The sequence below is a fragment of the Trachypithecus francoisi genome, unplaced genomic scaffold (genome assembly GCF_009764315.1).
Source record: "Trachypithecus francoisi isolate TF-2019V2 unplaced genomic scaffold, Tfra_2.0 Lachesis_group16, whole genome shotgun sequence".
NCBI lineage: Eukaryota > Metazoa > Chordata > Mammalia > Primates > Cercopithecidae > Trachypithecus > Trachypithecus francoisi.
The window spans coordinates 48,820,363-48,838,147 of record NW_022681461.1 but is presented as its reverse complement, the minus strand read 5'-3'; the positions used below and the strand labels follow the sequence as shown (position 1 = coordinate 48,838,147).

The window sequence follows — 17,785 nt, the reverse complement described above, 5'->3', positions numbered from 1 at the left end:
TTGAATTCTTACTACCATGTTACTAGATTGATGTTATTTTTCCATTTTAGAGAGGAGGCAAAAGGTCACAGAAGCAATTTGCTCAGCTAGTACATGGTGGCATCAGGAGTAAGGAATGACCTTTGATTGTTCTTAAACTGACAGCATCCAGGAATTGACTCGGGCCTAGTTGGCAGGCATATGGTTTGGCCTCATTTTCAGTGGGAGGGTGATTAACGTCAAGATTTGTAGTTACTTTGGGAAATGGACAATCACTAAAAAATATTCTGGATTTTAGATACTTTCAAATGGGAGGCAAAAGGAATGCTGTGAGAATTCCTCCATGAGCAAGATTATTTTTCTGAAACCAAAAATTATAGTAGCCCAGAGGCTTGCAAGGGGGGAATTTTATTTTGTACAAAAATTTTGGGCAACAGATTTGAGGTTCATGAAGAGTTTCATATCACCATTTGGCTGGGGCAACTTTTTTTAACCTTTACTGTTTTTAATGTAATTGCCAACTAAAAGTTATTTAATGCCAGAAGCTTCATGATTTGCTCAGATGGAAGTATAGAAAATATTTTTGGAATGGGAAAGGCCACCTGACCACACATTCTTAACCCTGGTCTTCTTCTTTTTGCCAGACCCTTTAACTTCCTTCTCTTTCAGAAGTTCATAGAGTCTTGAATTTGCTAATATGTGTATTTTATCTGCTTGCTAGGTAACTCATTTCAAATTACAAACCTCTGCATGAAATGACTGACTGGATTTCCTATCCACGTGGGATAGGGGTCCTCAAACTGCAGCCAATTACCACTTACTTTTATTATAAATAAAGTTGTATTGGAACACTACCATATGGATTGAAGTATTATCTATGGCTGCTCTCACACTATAATGGCAGAGCTGAATATAGTCAGTTTAAGAATAGTCAAAGGTCATTCCTTACTCCTGATGCCTGCAAATCCTAAAATGTTTACTATTTGGCCCTTTACTAGAAAAGTTTGCTGACTTCTGGCATATAACATGGAAAAATTTTCATTTCTGGTTTATCTCAGTGACATCCTTATTTATACCAAAACAGTTAACCACTTTTCTGGAACTCTGCCATGTGCTAGGACCACTCTTCCAGGAAGAGTAAACTAACTGCTAGGGGGATCTCTGGAGATCCCCTAGCATTTCAGGGAATAGACTGTGCCTGACTCTAAGCCTCACTAGTGCTGTCTGGTTGTCACTGGTTGTCTACTATCCTCCAGTGCTCTTCACCTGCATGATTCATGATGGTCATTTCTGTGACCACTGCGTTGACACTCAATACTTTTCTTTTGCTGAGGCTTATGTATTTACTGGGATGGTTCTTTTTTCTCTGGCTTGCTATTCTTATACTTTTCAACTGAGAAAAACATTTGTCATCTCCATTTCCTTTAGCTCTATAAGGGAAACAAGCCAAACCAAACTGAAATGAGCTTATTTTTCCTTCCCTATCTTCCCTGCTTCTAGTTTTTATATTATCTACAAACTTGGAAACTGTATTTCATGTGCTTATGACTTTTACATAGAGGATTATTCACAACTATGGTTCTGAAATTGACCCTGGAGGAATTTCCCATCTGATCACCTCACTTCCATTCTGAGAAGTTTCCATCTGCTGAAACTCTGTGTTGCCCAAGTTAAAGACTTCCAAATATGCCTTAATTCATGTCCTATCCAACACCACTTCGGAACACTGTACAAAGCTTTCTGGGAAATATAATCATTTACAGGCTCTAGATTTCACTTTCCTATCAGCTCAGAGATGATAGCAAAAATTGTCAGTAGAATATCAACATCCCCTCATGATGCCTGGATTTAGGCAGATAATTCTCCATCATGCAGTTTTCCTAGAAACCTTGCTAACCCAACTCTTTGAACAACTACCTAGATGGTCCTCAAATAAGAGTGAAGCTTCTTAGTTTGAGATGTCCTGGAAGACAGTGTGATACAATGGCCCCATGTCTAAATGACAGTGATTTTGCATACTGACAAATGAGTATCCATTGTGTGTCAGGCACGTTACAGACATTATTTCTGTTCTTTGCACTCCTGCTAGTCTGAAGGGCAGAATAAAAGTCCCTGATTGTATTAGTATCATTTTAATTTAACTAATAAGAAAACCAAGGTTCAGAGAGATAAAAGTAGACTCACAATACTAAACGGCAGAACTGAGATTTGTGCCAAAGTTGCTCTGATTCCAGCCTTACTGTCTCCTACCACCGTGGGCTGCCCTTTGTGTTAACTGATGTGTCATCAGGTTGCTCCTCTGACTGAAGAGGGTGGGGAGGATAAGCTGGGAACACCTAGGCCCAGAAGAGAAGGAAAACAGAACAGGCTTAGGGATTAAAAGGCTGAAACTCCTTAGACTTAGCCATTTCCCTAGGATTCCATGTTAAGTGGAGTATCACTTGGGAGTGACCTCCCACCCATAGGAAGAAATCAGTATTTTCTTCAAGCATCTAGTTTCGTATTATTCTTTATGTTCACCTGCATTCCTTTTGAAAAGAAAAGAAAGTCTTACCTAAAAGCTTACAGACTTGTATCAGCTGAGCTATGAGGAATCTGTGATATTGGGTTACTTCTGGTCCAGTAGTGTTAAGTGGTAAGCAAGGCCTTCCCTGACAGTGTGGTGCTATCAGCAGTATTTAGGTCTGTCTTGGGGGAAAGATCAATCCTCATCCAGTAATTTTTCCTAATTTGGTAATCCAACCTGCAGTGCCAATTTTGCAGAATCTGGCTTTTCTTTTCTATAAGGAAGTTAGCACTGCCCTTCCAGGTATTGTTTCTAGAACTGGATTCAGACGTAGGAATACTGAACATATATTTGTCCATATTACATGAGCCTCCTGGTATTAGATGTAGAGAAGGATAATTTATCAGATTCTTTGGCTAGGGGTGTTATACTCTATCCAAAAGCAGATTGGAGTTAGCTTTTGCCTGAGTCTCATCTCCAAATGTGTGTTCAGTGTTTATCTAGAATGACTGAAAGCAAGGAACAGTTTAGCTTCATATTGCCTGTGGTCTAGGTCTCTAACCACACATGTGCCTGAGCCATCAACACTGTAAACATACGCAGTCACAGACACACACAAATGTAGCAATTGTAATGTTTATTGAGTGCCTAATTTAGTGCATATTTGCATATATGTATATATAAAGGTAGAGCTATCAGAAGAAAAGGCTATCTTTAAAGCAGTTATGCCAAAATAAAAACAAAAGCCTCAGGAGCTGGAAGCCAGTTGGCTGGAATATTGAATGTTAATTTATGCTGGGTCTAGTCAACCCCAGTGGCCTTCTTATAAAACAGTGGCAAGTCCCTGTATTCAACTAAAGTTATAATCGATAACAAGAAATAGTTCCAAAAGCCAGACTGCCTTGGATTCAAATTCCAGCTCCATTACTTTTTTTTTTTTTTGAGATGGAGTCTCGCTGTGTCACCCAGGCTGGAGTGCAGTGGTGCAATATCGGCTCACTGCAACCTCCACCTCCCAGGTTTAAGTGATTCTCCTGTCTCAGCCTCCCAAGCAGCTGGGACTACAGGCATGCACCACCATGCCCAGCTAATTTTTGTATTTTTAGTAGAGACGGGGTTTCACCAGGTAGGCCAGGATGGACTCGATCTCTTGACCTCGTGATCTGCCTGCCTCGGACTCTCAAAGTGCTGGGATTACAGGCATGAGCCACCGTGCCTGGCCCCAGCTCCATTACTTTTTAAGTGTGAGACTTTGAGCAAGTTAATCTAATATCTCCATGCTTCAACTCCAATATCTCTGTAAAATTGGGATAGTAACTTCAAAGGGTTATTGTGAGGATAAATGAACACCTGAAGCCCATTGTAAGTGTTCTATAAATGTTACCTGTGATGATGAGCCTGATGATTTCTCTACTGGCCTGGATGTGATGGGAGATAGGATGTGACAGGAGATTACTCTCTGTACTTACACACACTACAGCAGTGCTTTTCAAATTGCACAGTTGTGTCACAGAATCTAAGGGTTTCCTGAAACTTCCTTGGTGGAGAACATACAAGCAAGGCAGATATGTTTAGTTAGGAGCAGGTATCACTCTGGAACTCTGCCACAATGGCATATTAGAGACTGGAAATTCAGATTATTAAAAACCACGCGGACCACAGCCTCCTGAAAAGAAGAAAACCTTCCTCCTAATCGCGGGCATCCAACTATTCATTCCTTTGTTTATTCATTCAGTTTTTTATTTGTTGAGTGTCTATCACGTTCTTAGAATTATGGAGAAAATAAGGCACATTCTTAAATATAGGCCCTTGAGGATGAATAACAAACTCTAGAAACACTAACAGTTAATTTTAATACACAATGGTAAGGCTGAGACAGTATTATGCATAGGGCACTATGTGGTTCACGGAGGGGGTCATCTGACCTGGCTTTGGGGATAGGCTTCCTGTAAGGAAGGGCAGGAGTTAGCCAGACAAAGTGTGTCAGAAGGCCCCATGCACATTTGTGAACAGCAAGTATTTGTGTACTGCTGAAGGGCAGAGCTCAGTTCTATGAGGGCAAGGATATGGTAAGAGATAAAGCTAGAGAGATAAGTGGATGTCAAATGCTAAAAGCCAAGGCATCTGGACCTTATCCTCAAGTGATGACAAGCCATGCAAAGAATTTGTAAGCATGAAAGCAGCATGGACAGGTTTGCTAGAAAGATGCTCTGGAAGTAGCATGGTGAACGGTCTACAGCAGGAGGCAGTAAACTTCTCTGTAAAGGGACGGATAGTAAATATTTTAGGCTTTGAGGGCCACCTGTAGTTTTTGTTGTATATTATACCTTTTTGTTTGTTTTTAATAACCTTTTAAAAATGTAAAAGTTATTCTTTTAATAACCCTTTACATGCCTGGTTTCAAATCCCAGCTCTACCACTTACTAAGTGTGAGACCTTGAGCAAGTTAACCTAACAGCTCCATGCTCAATTTCATTGGCTCTTTTAATAACTCTTTAAAAGCCATTCTTAACAATCCTTTAAAAAATGTTAAAGCCACTGGCTGTAATTTGCCAACCCCTGGTCTAAGGAAGACAAACAGAGAATTAGGAAGCTGCTGCGATAATCTAGAGTGGACAAAGTAAACCTGTGCTTCTTCAAAGTGATCCCTGAATCCGGCTTCAGAGTCACCTGTGGGGCTTGTTTAAATCCAAATTATGGGTCCCTACTGCAGAAAGAGTTTCTAATGATAGGGGAGGTTATGGGAGTCTGCATTCTAACAAGCTCCTGGTAATTAATAATGTTGGATTTCTGAACCCCTCTTCAATCTACTTTTAAAAGCTTAAAAGAGAAGTATTTTACCAGTTGGAGTTCAATACAAACTGGGGTCCTAAGTTATTTCATCCTACACCAGCACTTGAGGGTTTCTCAGTGTTTGGAGAGAAGCATTCTTGCCTTATTTATCATCTTAATGTATCTAAATCCCAGTAAAGATCAATAGCGTTGTAGGGGCTACTGCAATGGCCCCTGACCAGCCCCCAACTTCCAAACATGCGACTCTACAATCCACATACCGCAAGTTAGCCCATGTGAATCTGCAAAATGCAAATCAGATCATGTCACTTTCCTGTTTAACATCCTCCAAATTCTTCCTGTGGTACTCAGACTAAAACTCGAACCCCTTCCCTTGGTCTCCAGTTACCCTCACAACCTCATCCCATACCACCTCTACCTTTTGCCTCCCTTACTACAGCCAAATGGACTTCTTTTGAGTTCTTTCAACACAAAGTCTTTGTCACTTTAGGGTTTTTGCACTGCCTTTCCCTTGTCCAGGAGTGTTCTTCCTCCTCACATCACAGTGCTGGGCACTGGTCATCACTCAGATAGATCTTGGGTGTAATCTCCTTAGCACACCCATCTAAAGCAGTCACCAAATCATTCTCTTATCACACCCGTTTTAATTTTCTGCCTGACACTTATCACCACCTGATATTTTTCTTGCTTACTTTTATGTGTTTGTTGCCTTGCTCCATTCATTTGTTAATTCATTCACTGTTATTTAATACGTTTGGTGCCAGTTACTGGGGATACAGCAGTAAAGAAAGTCTTTAGCCTTGTGGAAAGGCAATCAACAAATATTTATATAATACATCAGAGAATGATAAAATTATCTAAATAGAGTTAAAAGGATAGACAATGATGAGGGGTGCTTTTTTAGATACAGTGACAAGGAAGGCCTCTCCAATATGTGCCATTTGAGCAGAACTCCAAATGCATGTAAACTCCAAGGGAACATATGTTTCATTTATCACAATATTTCCAGCAAGTCAATGCATACCTGGTATATTATAGTTAGGTTAGTAAATACTTAAGCCATGAATAAATATGCATACCCCTCTCCTAGCACTTATAATACTACATTTACTCCTCTGGCTCCCAAAATGGACTTTGAACTTCATCAACAGGAAATGAATCTTCTTTTCCTCCATCCCTAGTATCTAACACAGAGTCTGGCTTAGAGTGGACATGAGACTGTTTGCAGAATAAAGGAAAAAGGAAGTAGGGATTATGATGAACCAGGCAGTCATAACAGACTAAGGACATCCTGTAAACGACCGCTTGAGTTGACATGCATTTCTAAGAACCATGTGAATTTCAACTAGTAAGTTATATAAATGATGAGACACAGTAGTATCAGAATTGTTAGTGATTCTTTTCTAAAACTAATTTCTTTCAAATCAAACTTTGGAATATTTACAAGCAAAGAAGCAACAGACTTCTCTCACTTTTTTCTGACCTGGACCTATCTTGCTGGCTCATACTATTTGGAGTATACTTTAACAAACTGCAAAGTCCCATAGCCCAACACACAGCTGAATCTTGCAGATATTCAGAAGGTAGATTTGGGCCTTTAGCAAAAACAGACTAACTGAACTATAACACTGGGCATTTCAGCACTTCTGTTTGAAAATAAACGAGCATTTCTGAACCACCACCAGACATAGTAATGATGACAAGCAATGAAACCCAACACAGGAAAGGTCACCAACAGCCCACAGCGCAGCAGTCCTAATGGCAGCTCTGTGCCTCCTGCATGCTCTGTGCAGATACAGTCACTCTTTTCTTAAACAGAACTTGAAAGATATAGAAAACTAAGCTCCAACCATATTTCTTATTGAGAAGCCAAGAAAAGTGGAAAAATTATGATGTGAAAGATCAAAAATGGAAATCTCTTATTTTTTTCCTACCACATGCCATTAACTTGCATTGAAACGCTTAGTAAAGGCTAGATCCAGAAAAAGAAAAAATTTGCTGGTGGCAAAAACTGTTCCTGCCTCTCAGGTATCTTCCCTCTTACCCTCTTAGTGCTACCCTCCCCCAGAATGATGTCCTGGATGATGGAGGATCCAGGACTTGCCCTCTGCTCGCCTAGGCCCAGTGCTTTAGTGTTCTTAGCACCTGGCTGCCACATCTGTTTCTAGCAGGATTCCACTGAACCTTCTCCATCTTCAAGCCATTGGGGTTAGACTCTCAATGCCCGTTAAGGCAAAAATTAAAAGGGCCAAAGTGTGTTTTCTAAGTGCTATTTCAAGAATTATTGGTGTTCCTCAGATTACTAAGCCAAAAAAATTGTTCAGTGATTAAAGGAGAACTTTGAAAACACAGCATACTGTATTGTCCACTTGGAAAGTCACAACACACATTGGAATGCTTAAAAGAGTAAAATAAAAAGAAAAATTCCAAATAATTTTCAGTTGGGGGATAGTTAAATGCATTCAGGAACAGTAATCAGCTGTTAAAAAAGGCAATATAGACCACTACATACTATTATGAAAACATCTCATAGACATGCTGTTAAGTAAAAACCAAGTCACATTTCTGAACATGACTAATATCCTATTAAAAAACCCAAATCCTATGTGTGCATATATGCTTTTTATGTAATACAGTAAAATATATAAACATTCTAAAAGGATGTATACCAAATTATTAACAATGATAGCCTCTGGGAGCATTGCGGGGAAGAGGGAGGTTGCACTTTTTATAGATTTAGATATTATTTGAATTATTTTATAGCCCTTTTATTACTTTTATAATAAAAAATCAAGTGTGATATTAAAAAAATAGACATAAAATCCAGCAGTACATACATCTGTTTAGCTTTAAGTTTGCCCTTCTCAAACTCATGTGATCACTGAGCCTGTTTGTGGAGCATTTAGAAACAACTTGTGCCACAGCTTTGGAAGTTACTGTGGTGAAGGTTCTCCCATCAGCATATGGGCTTTAACCTTCCGTGGCCTTCTGTAAATGAGGGAAGGAGGCAGGAGGGACCTCGGAGATGATATGGTACAGTCTCCTCATTTCTGAAATGAAGAGACTAAGACCGTGAAAAGTGAAGGGCCTTGGCAAGATCAGATTGGACCCCCCCCATGCTTGTCTACCTCCTTCCACATCATTCCTGCAGGGCCTTGGTTTTCATAAAAAGTCTCCAACACTCAAAGAAATTGTCAGGACCTCTAAGCCAGGGGCTCAATATTCTCCCCTGCGGGCAAAGGCTGAGCAGAATCCTTTCCCATTGCCCTGGGACCCTTTCCCATTGCCCTGTCTTGCTCCACAGCTTTTTAGGAGGAAGTAGGGAGATGTTAATTTCTATCTTTTCCCTCATGCCAATTGTGATTCCCTTCAATCCCAATAGTACCAATCCCAGGCAATAGGCCCAGGGGATAGAAATAAAACGTTGTACCTACACTTGATAAACTGACTGGCTGATAGAGGAGAGGGCATGATAGCGGTGTAATAGGTACAGCAAGTGCACTGATAGGACTGAGTTGCAGGGCACCACCCACCTGAGTATCAGGCCACCCCTCATCACCCTGGGACCAGACACTGGAGCTGCCACTCAGTGATCTCAAAGGGCTTGACTGAAATCTTTGCAACCATGTTATAAGGATTTTTGGAGAAACGACAGGGATAACAGCAGTGAAGCTGATCAAGGAAAGTATGAGTGGTGGGGGCTGGAGGGCACGGACAGAGGGGCAGGTTAAAAGCACAAGCTCTGGGGCATGCTGCCTGTGTTCAGACTATTTCCAGTGTTTCTATGTGGCTCCAACATCTGTCCCTCAGCTTTCTATCTAGATATGGTAACTACAATTGTACCTACTAGTTCCTACGATTTTGAGGGAAAATTAAGCAAGATAATGCCTTTAAAGCACTGAGCACTATGTCTGGCATCCAGTTGGAGCATAAAGAAATAATACTTAGTATTGTTACAAAGCTATTTGGTCTAAAAGTACTAAGGCTGAGAGGCAGTATTATTGACATTTCAAAGGCAAAAAATGATGTGTGCGGGATGGACAAAAGTTACTATACATCTATTCACCAAGTCTCGGAAGAGTAGACAGAACTCCTTCTTGGAATCAAATAAACTTCTTGGAATCAAAATCAAATACTGAATGCTTGTTTCAGCTCTTACTAAAATGTGATCTTGGGTGAGCTGCTGAACCTTCGTTTTCTACATAAAACTGGAGGATAATGTCAATCTTGTGGATTGACTGTTAGAATAAAAAATGCAGTTACTTATAAATAAACCTGGCATAGTGCCTGGAATAAATGCTGGCTTTCCTTCCTTACCAAAAGCTAGCAAGCCAGAGAAGACGGTTAGTCAAACAATAACATTTAGATGTAGACTTAATGAAAAGAGCATTATGCTTGGATTCTGAGAAGATAAAAGATTAAAATGAGGAATCTAGACTAGAGGACTATGATTTCGTGATTCTTTAAAGTGACTACCCATAGGGAAGTTCCTTCTTTGTTACATATCATAGCTCTGCCACCTAATAAATACAACCTTTAGTAAATTACTTAACTTTATGTGTTTTCTCTTCTATAAAGTGTGGATAAAAACAGTATCCACTTCTATTCAGTGAGATAAAACACATAAAGAGTTTACATTTGCCTGGCAGATAGTCACTAATCAGTTAATGACAACTATCTTCATTGCCAAGGCCCCTGTAAAAAGAGACAAAATATGTACAAAGTATGGCACAGGTAGTGGTAAAAAATATTATTAATTCTACTACCACTATTGATTCTACATTATGAATGGCTATGACCCAAAGAGACTAGGAAGTGATACATGTTGTCATCCTGATAATGATACATCAAAACAGAGACAACAGGAGATATTAGGAAAATTAATCACAGGTCCAACTGGGAATAAAAGCTTTCTGGAACAAACAGCCTTGTCCAGCCCAGACACAAGATGGGTTCACCCATGGGAAACAGCAGGTGCTGGCTTCTTTCTCTGCCCAGCCCTGGGGGACCACACACACACAGACAGTGTTCCAGTGTCAAAGCTTTTCCATAGTTCATCTTACAGAGTAGTAACATAATAATGCCTTGGCCTGGAATGATGTCTTTCTGCCAGAAGTTCAAAGCTATCCAGAGAGTATCTCATTTATCTTTGGGATCCTACAGGGATGGGGGTGGGTAGGCAATGTTGCTATTCCCTTATAAAGATGAGAACAGACAGTTTAGAAAAATGAAACAGCTTGTCTTTGCTCCAGTAGTCTATCAGTGCTGAGAGGGCCTGTACCCCATGATGGGATCCCTGAGGCCAGCTCTAAGCCCTACTCCTGGAAATACCTTGAAGAACGTTTGAGTAGTGTGACTTGGGCCAGATGTAGCCCCTTGCTTCCTCCCCAAGACCAGGTTAGCTACCAGGCTCACCTGTCACTGAACTGAACTTCTTCTCCATTCCTGGCCCAGCTGATGGTAGGCCTTGGGTGGCCGATGGCCTCACAGTGCAGAAGAACACTCAGTGTCCCGCTGGCCAGGGCCACCGTCTGTCCCAGGTGGGTGACCACCTCCGAGGCTGAGAGCTGCTGGGCTGCTGAGATCTTGCGCAGAATGGTGGGTTTGCGGTGTGGCCTTCGAGAACCTCCCCCGGCGTCCCCGGCGGAGGAGGTCCGCAGGGAGCTGCTGAAGCCAGACACGTGTTTATGAGGCGAGATAGCCACGGGGGAAGTCCTGCGCTCTGAGGGCTTCAGGAGCGTGTCCTGGTGCTCCAGGTGGCTGCGGAAGATCTCCTGGGCCAGCTGGGCCACCAGGTGCTTGCTGTAGAGGTCGCGCAGCTCCTCGGGCTGCTGGGAGAGGTTCCCCAGGATGTCGTCCAGGCGCCGCTGCTCGGTCACCATGGTGAAGGGCAGGTGCAGGAGCGCTTGCTCCGCGCCCGGGTCCTCCTCCGAGGTCGCGTTCCTTTCCGCGGAGTCCTGCGCCTCCCAGGAGGCCAGCAGCTCTCCGGGCCAGCCGCCCTGCTCCAACAGCCGGGAGACGAGATCGTCGTAGCGGCTCCCGGGGTTGGCGGCCAGGCCCCGCTTCTCCGCCTTGCTGCCGTTGGAGAAGATCCCGTTCTGGTGTTTGTGGGTCTGCAGGGCCTCCTTCGGGCCGGCCTTCCTCCCCACGAGAGCCTCTTCCTCACTTCTCGGGCTCAAAGGCCGGACCACGAGCTTGCGGTTGCCTCCAATGAGCTTAATCACAAAGTGCTCCCGGGCCGGGCCCGCTGAGCAGGTGTAGACGCCTGCATCTGAGGGCTTGAGGCGGTGGATCTTGAGGTAGCCGAAGGGGGCCACCGTGACGTGCGTCGAGCTGATGAGGTGCTGGCCGTCCTTCTCCCAGGTGATGAGGGGCTTGCGGACCCTGCGCGCCGGGCAGCGCAGAACCACCGCCGTCTTGGGGAGCAGGTAGGCGAAGCCCCCCACCACGAAGTGCAGCTTCCTCTGCCTGCGAGTCTGGATGTAGATCTTCCTGGCGGCCGCGATGTGCGGGCTGTGCTTCGTGGACGGCCGCCCGGGCCCTGGAAGGAGAGCGAACCCAAAGGGACAGATAAAGAGGTGGGGAGAGAGAAAACCCAGGGTGAGATGCAGCCAGGAGAGAGGGGCAAAGGAAAGGGCCAGAGTGGAGAAGAGAAGGAGAGATGAAGGCGCCGGAGGGACGGGAGAGAAAATATTCTTCAGGGTTTATTTTGGCTGAGGCCAGTCCTTACTGCCTGTGTTTTTCGGGAGGGCCTCGTTCCCAGCTGTGGACCACCAAGCTGCCACCACAATCAGAACTAATGAGATGCAGTGGGCAACCCAGTGTCTCCCTGCTGGGCCTTTTTGCCGCTAGAAGCTGAGATGTAGCGTTTTAGATGGAGGGGGATCCCCGGGGAAAGCCATTTCCTCTCATTAAAAGAATTTTTAAACAAGAAATCAACGTCATAAAAAGGCAGAGGACAGAGGGGAGAATGTCCTCCTCTAAATGTTTGCCTTCTGGGTCCTGCAAGGCACCAGAGCCCTAAAGGACATGGTGAGGAGAGCCTAGAAGTGTTGCGGCTCTAGGGATTAATATTAAACAGATCTGTTTAGAGTCGTTTAAAACCCCAGAGTGGATAACATTAGACATCATTAGTAATACACTGCCTCCAGCTTCCAGATCTCTGTATGCCAGCAAGTGAACTTTGCTCTACCCCCTGCAAACTGTTTTTCCAGTGCAGAAGAGAATTCAGCCTGGCCACGTGTAATTAAGATTCCTTTTCCGTTTCCAGCTGAGCTCTCCTGCCTGCAGCCCTCCATGGGGTTCTACTGTCCCACTATTTCTCACAGGTCTTGGGTTTAGGGAAGGCCACAAAGTGGTGGCTATAGCTGCTGCTGTGTGGGTTTCATCTCCCCATTCCCGGAGCCCTGACGTACTTACTTGCACAGGTTGCCAGCATACAGGGCCTGATGGAGGAAGAGAAAGGCAGGGGTGGGCACAGGGTGGAATTGACAACAGTTGAGATGCCGGTTTTCAACATCTTTCGGCAAATGGCGCTTCGAGTCTGGGTGCCTTCCCCACAGCTTGTGGAACACTGGCGGAGAAAGAAAGGCCAAATGCACATAAATTCAGGGAACTAGAAGCTAATTTTTTAATAGACTCTCAAACTCATCAAAATACGAGAAAAGTTGCTTGGAAAAGCAATAACTACTGAGATAGAAATACTAATTATGAGGTCACAATGTGGAAGAGATGCCAATCTTATAGACACATCGCACTCTAAGATTTTCTACTCTGAGGTTTCCTGAAGACCTTTTATCTATTTTACTTATATAGCCTGGGCTTCAGAGTTAGAGAGTTATAGAATGTTTAAATCCCAGCTCAGTATTTCACTAGTTGGCAAGTTACTTAAATTCTCTCAGTCTGTTTCCACTTATGCTTAGTTTGCAAGCCTGGGAATTAAGTGAGATAATATATTTTAAATGCCATACATAGAAATGACAATTATTGCTAATTTCTTTTTCCTTCCTTCACAAATAAGTGACAATATTTTAGTGTCAAGCATAAGGCAGTTATGAATCTACTTTGTCTAAGGTAGAGTGCTAGATGTTATGAAGAAAAGATGTGCAAGATAGTTCCAAATCTCAAAGAGCTGTCATTCAAATGAGGGGAAAATTCCAAATGCATTGTTAAAATGAAATAGTCCATTTGGGAAATATAAGTCAAAACCACCATGAGACACCACTTCATATCCACTAGAATGGCCATAATAATAAAAAAAAAAGACAACAAGTGTTGGCGAGGATATGGAAAATTAGCAGTTTCACTCATTACTGGTGGGAAAATAAAATGATACAGTGTCTTTAGAAAACAGATTTGTAGTTTCTTACAAAGTTAAACGTAAATTTACCATGAGACCTAGCAGTTTTACTCCTGGGTAGCTACCCAAGAGAGACAAAGACATACATCCACACAAAGACTTGTGTGCAAACACTCATAACAGTATGATTCATAATTGCCAAAAGTGAAAATCGCCCAATGCCTATCAGCTGGTGAATGAACAAAATATGCCATATCTTTACAGTGGAATGTTATTCAGCCATTAAAAGGAGTATAGTTCTTATATGTGCTACAACATGGATAAACCTTAAAAACATGCTAAGTCAGAGTTTATAATATATAAATTATACCTCAATAAAGCTGTTTATAGAATTGTAATTACAGAATTTAGTAAAAACATACAATTAGAAGACAAGTAAAGTAGTGTAAAAGTAATGCTTACAATAATTGAATGCTTATAGTACACTAGAGATTTCCTCACCAAGGTCTTGAAGATGATTGGAGTCTGGGTGGATGCAGAGAAACAGGGATCAGATGGGAGACAGGGAAATTTCCAGAAAAAAGAAGAGTTCAGTGTAGGAGTCCCAAGGTAGGCGTGGGACAGAACAGTTTGAGAGAACAGAGGGCTCAAGTTGTAAGTGTCAGAAGCTTGAGGGTTAGTTTGGGGCCAAACTTTGGAGACCTTTAATTTTCAGACAAGAGGTTTGTGATTGGTCCATAAAGCAGTGGGAAGCCACTAAAGAGGGGGTGACATGATGAAAGAGGTGTTTTGAGAAGGTTAATCTGGCAACATTGTAGGTAAGGGATGAAAGCAGGAGATGGATGGGAGGCAGGGCGTCGGGGAAGGAGGCTGTCATCTCCAGGCTTGCCTGAACGAGGGCTGTGGGAGTGTGCCACGTTAACTTGAAAAATGATAGTAAAAACAAAAAATGATCTTATATTTTCAAGTGTTATATGCTAACATATTGAAGTGACACTATTTTGTGTGATGTGCTGTGATATATGCCACCCTGAAAGAAATTTAAGATGCAAAGGATAGTGGTGAGAATCAAACCCACTGCTTTTATAGCCTGACAATTGTGGGTTCCAGATTCTATCCATTCCTTATTTGATTGTAAATGATAGCACCAAATCCAAGATCAGGTGGGATGGAAGTAAGAAGCCTGAAAATTTAAAAGAGCATGGTCGCTTTTAAGGCTGCTAAGTAGAAACATAAAAACAGAGTTTCAGGTCAGAAGACCGGGTTATGACTTTGGTCAAGTCTAGCTCTTTCTCTAGCTTCAATTTCCATATCTCTGGAATAAGGAAGCTAAGCTAGAGCAGGGATTTTAAAGCTGTGTTCCATAACTATGTTGACGAAGTGATTCAGGGGCTTCTCAGGTGGTGAGGAGACCCAGCCGTTGGAGATCTGAGACCCCTACTCACACTTAAACCAAAATAGCTCAATTTTATCTGTTTAAGATTATTGGCTTCATAGTAACATTTCATTTGATAAAGGTTCTATGGTCTTAATTTTTTAACAAAGTAATTAGTCTATAGGATCTTTTAAGCTCCTTCTAGCTCTAAAATTATTCTTTTTTAAGAATGTTTTTTAGGGGAGAAAGGAGCAACTTCCATATAATAGGGTTTAAAAATATTTAATATCAAACTCTTTCAGGAGATTGAGGGTTTCTTTTAAAGAAAAGAAGTATGGCCTTTTGAGAGGTCTTACTTCCAGAATAGAATCTGTAAGTAATTTTATTTTAAATGTCTAAAACTTTGGCTTAATTCTGTCTCTATGGGATTCTGTGCAGTAACCATGAGATTGAGCCAAGATAGTTGAGGATGAAAAACACCCATAGATCATCTGGGTCTTCCCTTCTCCAAGGGCAGTCTCATGGGAAGTGTGGAATGCGCATCTCCTCTCAGCCAGAGGGCCAGGGGAATGGTCATCAGGATGACAGGGCCAATGTGGAGCCTTTGTGAACACCTCCAGGAGCGCTTCAGTATGGCACCAGTTTGAGTTTAATCCCAGTAATTCAGGGATTACTTCCCACCATTCCCAGCCCCTCCCCAATGTTTGGAATTTCCATTCATTAACCCAGATAGCTCAGAAGCTAGCAACATTCCTTGAATAAGGGCTACCTCCTCCCAGTTCCAAAAATAGAACTTCCTCTTCAGGAAGACCAGAAGAGCCTGTAGGAGACCTAAGCTGTGGCCTCAGGCCCAGCCAGCCACAGTGAGTGCTTCCTTTCATTTCCTTTCCTTCTCATGACAAGTGAACCCAAATGGAAGAGAATCATGAGGGTTCGCTTTTAGTAGGCCAAAGTATTTTACATGCAATATATATTAAAGTATATTTAATTTCAGCCTCCCACCTACATGATGGATACCATTATATTTCCATTATACAGATAAGCAACCTAAAGCCAAAAAGGTTAAATAATTAGCCCAAGGTTATACAGCCAGTAAGTGGCAGAGTCAAGATTTGAACCTAGGTTTGCCTGTCTTTGAGTCTGAACTCTTAACAACACATGATACTGTTCTGAAGGCCTACTGTACTTAATGGTATCAATGGGACCTTTTCTCAGTCCAAAAATCTCAAGGGTACCTCTCAAATCTGCAGTCAGAAAAGAACTTTTTCTGAATCTTCTGTGTCTCATATGCTTCAGAGACCACAAACTCCAGGAACATGGGAAGACAATGATAACACACACAAGTCCCTCAGCAGCCCACTCACGGCAGACTATCACCTGATAGATTTAGGGGAGCAATTCCTTTTATAATACTCCACTGATAGAATGTTTTCATCTAGAGCCACTTGGCAAATACATCTGTGTTCTTCAAATGCCATACCCCAAATCAACATTCCCAAGGAAAAATTGTCACTAACATGCACATGCACACACACGCAAATGTACACATGTTCATTTTACTCACTTTTATCTTGAAATCAAATTTAGAAAGAAATCGAATTTCTTTCTAAAGCATGAGAAAAAATTCCCCAAATGTTCTGAGACATTTGGTGTCAGATACCACAAGAAGCAATTTTACTGCCAAATTATAAAACCTGTGGTAATGTAAGTTAACTCTTAATTGCAATGCACTTAGCAGGCACCATCTCACGGAATTCTGTGTGGATTGATAAGATATGGGCAAGAATTCTAAGAACCTAAGTTGAGGAGAGCTGGATCTGAATTTTCACAGGCCGCTTTGCCCTCTGTAAGCAAGTATCTATGTGAGGTATTTCAAGCAGCAGCAGCTCCCTCTTGTGAGTTGTATACTATACAAAAAAAAAAAAAAAAAAAAAAAGGCAGTGGGGTTAGGAAGGCAAATTCAAATTCTTATATGCTAGAAAAAGGAAGGTCTTGAATCTGGCTTCACAAAAATTTTCACTTCGCATCAAGTGATTCCGTTCTTGGCTAAATCTTCTTGTGAGGCAACAATTTTGGGGGGACTTCTCCATGGAAGACACACAGGCCTATGGAGCTGGAGAAGTCGAAGGCAACTCAAAGAAGTGGTAGCGGCTGAAAACAAAGGACTTGAAGCTAGGTGTAAATGATTTATCATACACTAGAATTAGAAGAGGCATTATTTAGAAAGATAGGTTAGTCAGAGGTATGTCTCTAACTTAGGAGATAAAGTCAGGAATGGTGAATGCTGAAGCAATCACTTCCCAAAGTGCAGGACTACAAGGGAAATCAAATTCTCTTGCTGGGAAGCTGTTGAAATTTTTTAGAGCCAGGAAACTAACAGTAAACAGGCAGGATTTCCTCGGCCTTCTTTTTCCTAATAAATCATGTCCTTTATTGTCCAGTAACTTGGAAGAGAGTTGCTAACAGAGGCTTTGCCCTTCCTAAATAGAGACTAGAAACATCTGGGAGTAAGAGGTACAGGGAGGTCAGGAGGAGGGGGTGTTGTGTGGAGATAGAAGGAGAAGAACCCAGTGTGTGGAAAAGAATCCTGGGCCAAAACAGCACCAGTGAGGTCTGGTTTTGTTCCACAAGGAGCCCATTTACAATTCTAAACTTCCAATCATTGGGTAAGGGCTGGCTGTGTAACTCAGGTCCCTGCAGTCTCGTTAAAAGCTAGTTACACACTATGGTATATATGGTTTAAAAAAATACTATTCCATAGTATTAGGAAGATTGTTTTGTTCTCTTCTTGCCTTTTCTATGTATATGTCTGGGTAGCCTTCTTTTCCAACTT

General features: G+C 42.2%; 1 protein-coding gene across 2 annotated transcripts in view; it reads right to left on the bottom strand.

Annotated features, from left to right (window-relative positions):
- ADAMTSL1 (ADAMTS like 1) overlaps positions 1-17,785 on the bottom strand; it is a 979,130-nt gene that overhangs the window by 112,683 nt on the left and 848,662 nt on the right. For both annotated transcript variants that reach the window (XM_033237422.1, XM_033237423.1), the window contains 2 exons: positions 12,698-12,851; positions 10,694-11,819 (listed from right to left, as the gene is read on the bottom strand). In XM_033237422.1, coding sequence (XP_033093313.1) covers positions 10,694-11,819; positions 12,698-12,851 — 1,280 coding nt within the window. The remainder of the gene's footprint in view (positions 1-10,693; positions 11,820-12,697; positions 12,852-17,785) is intronic.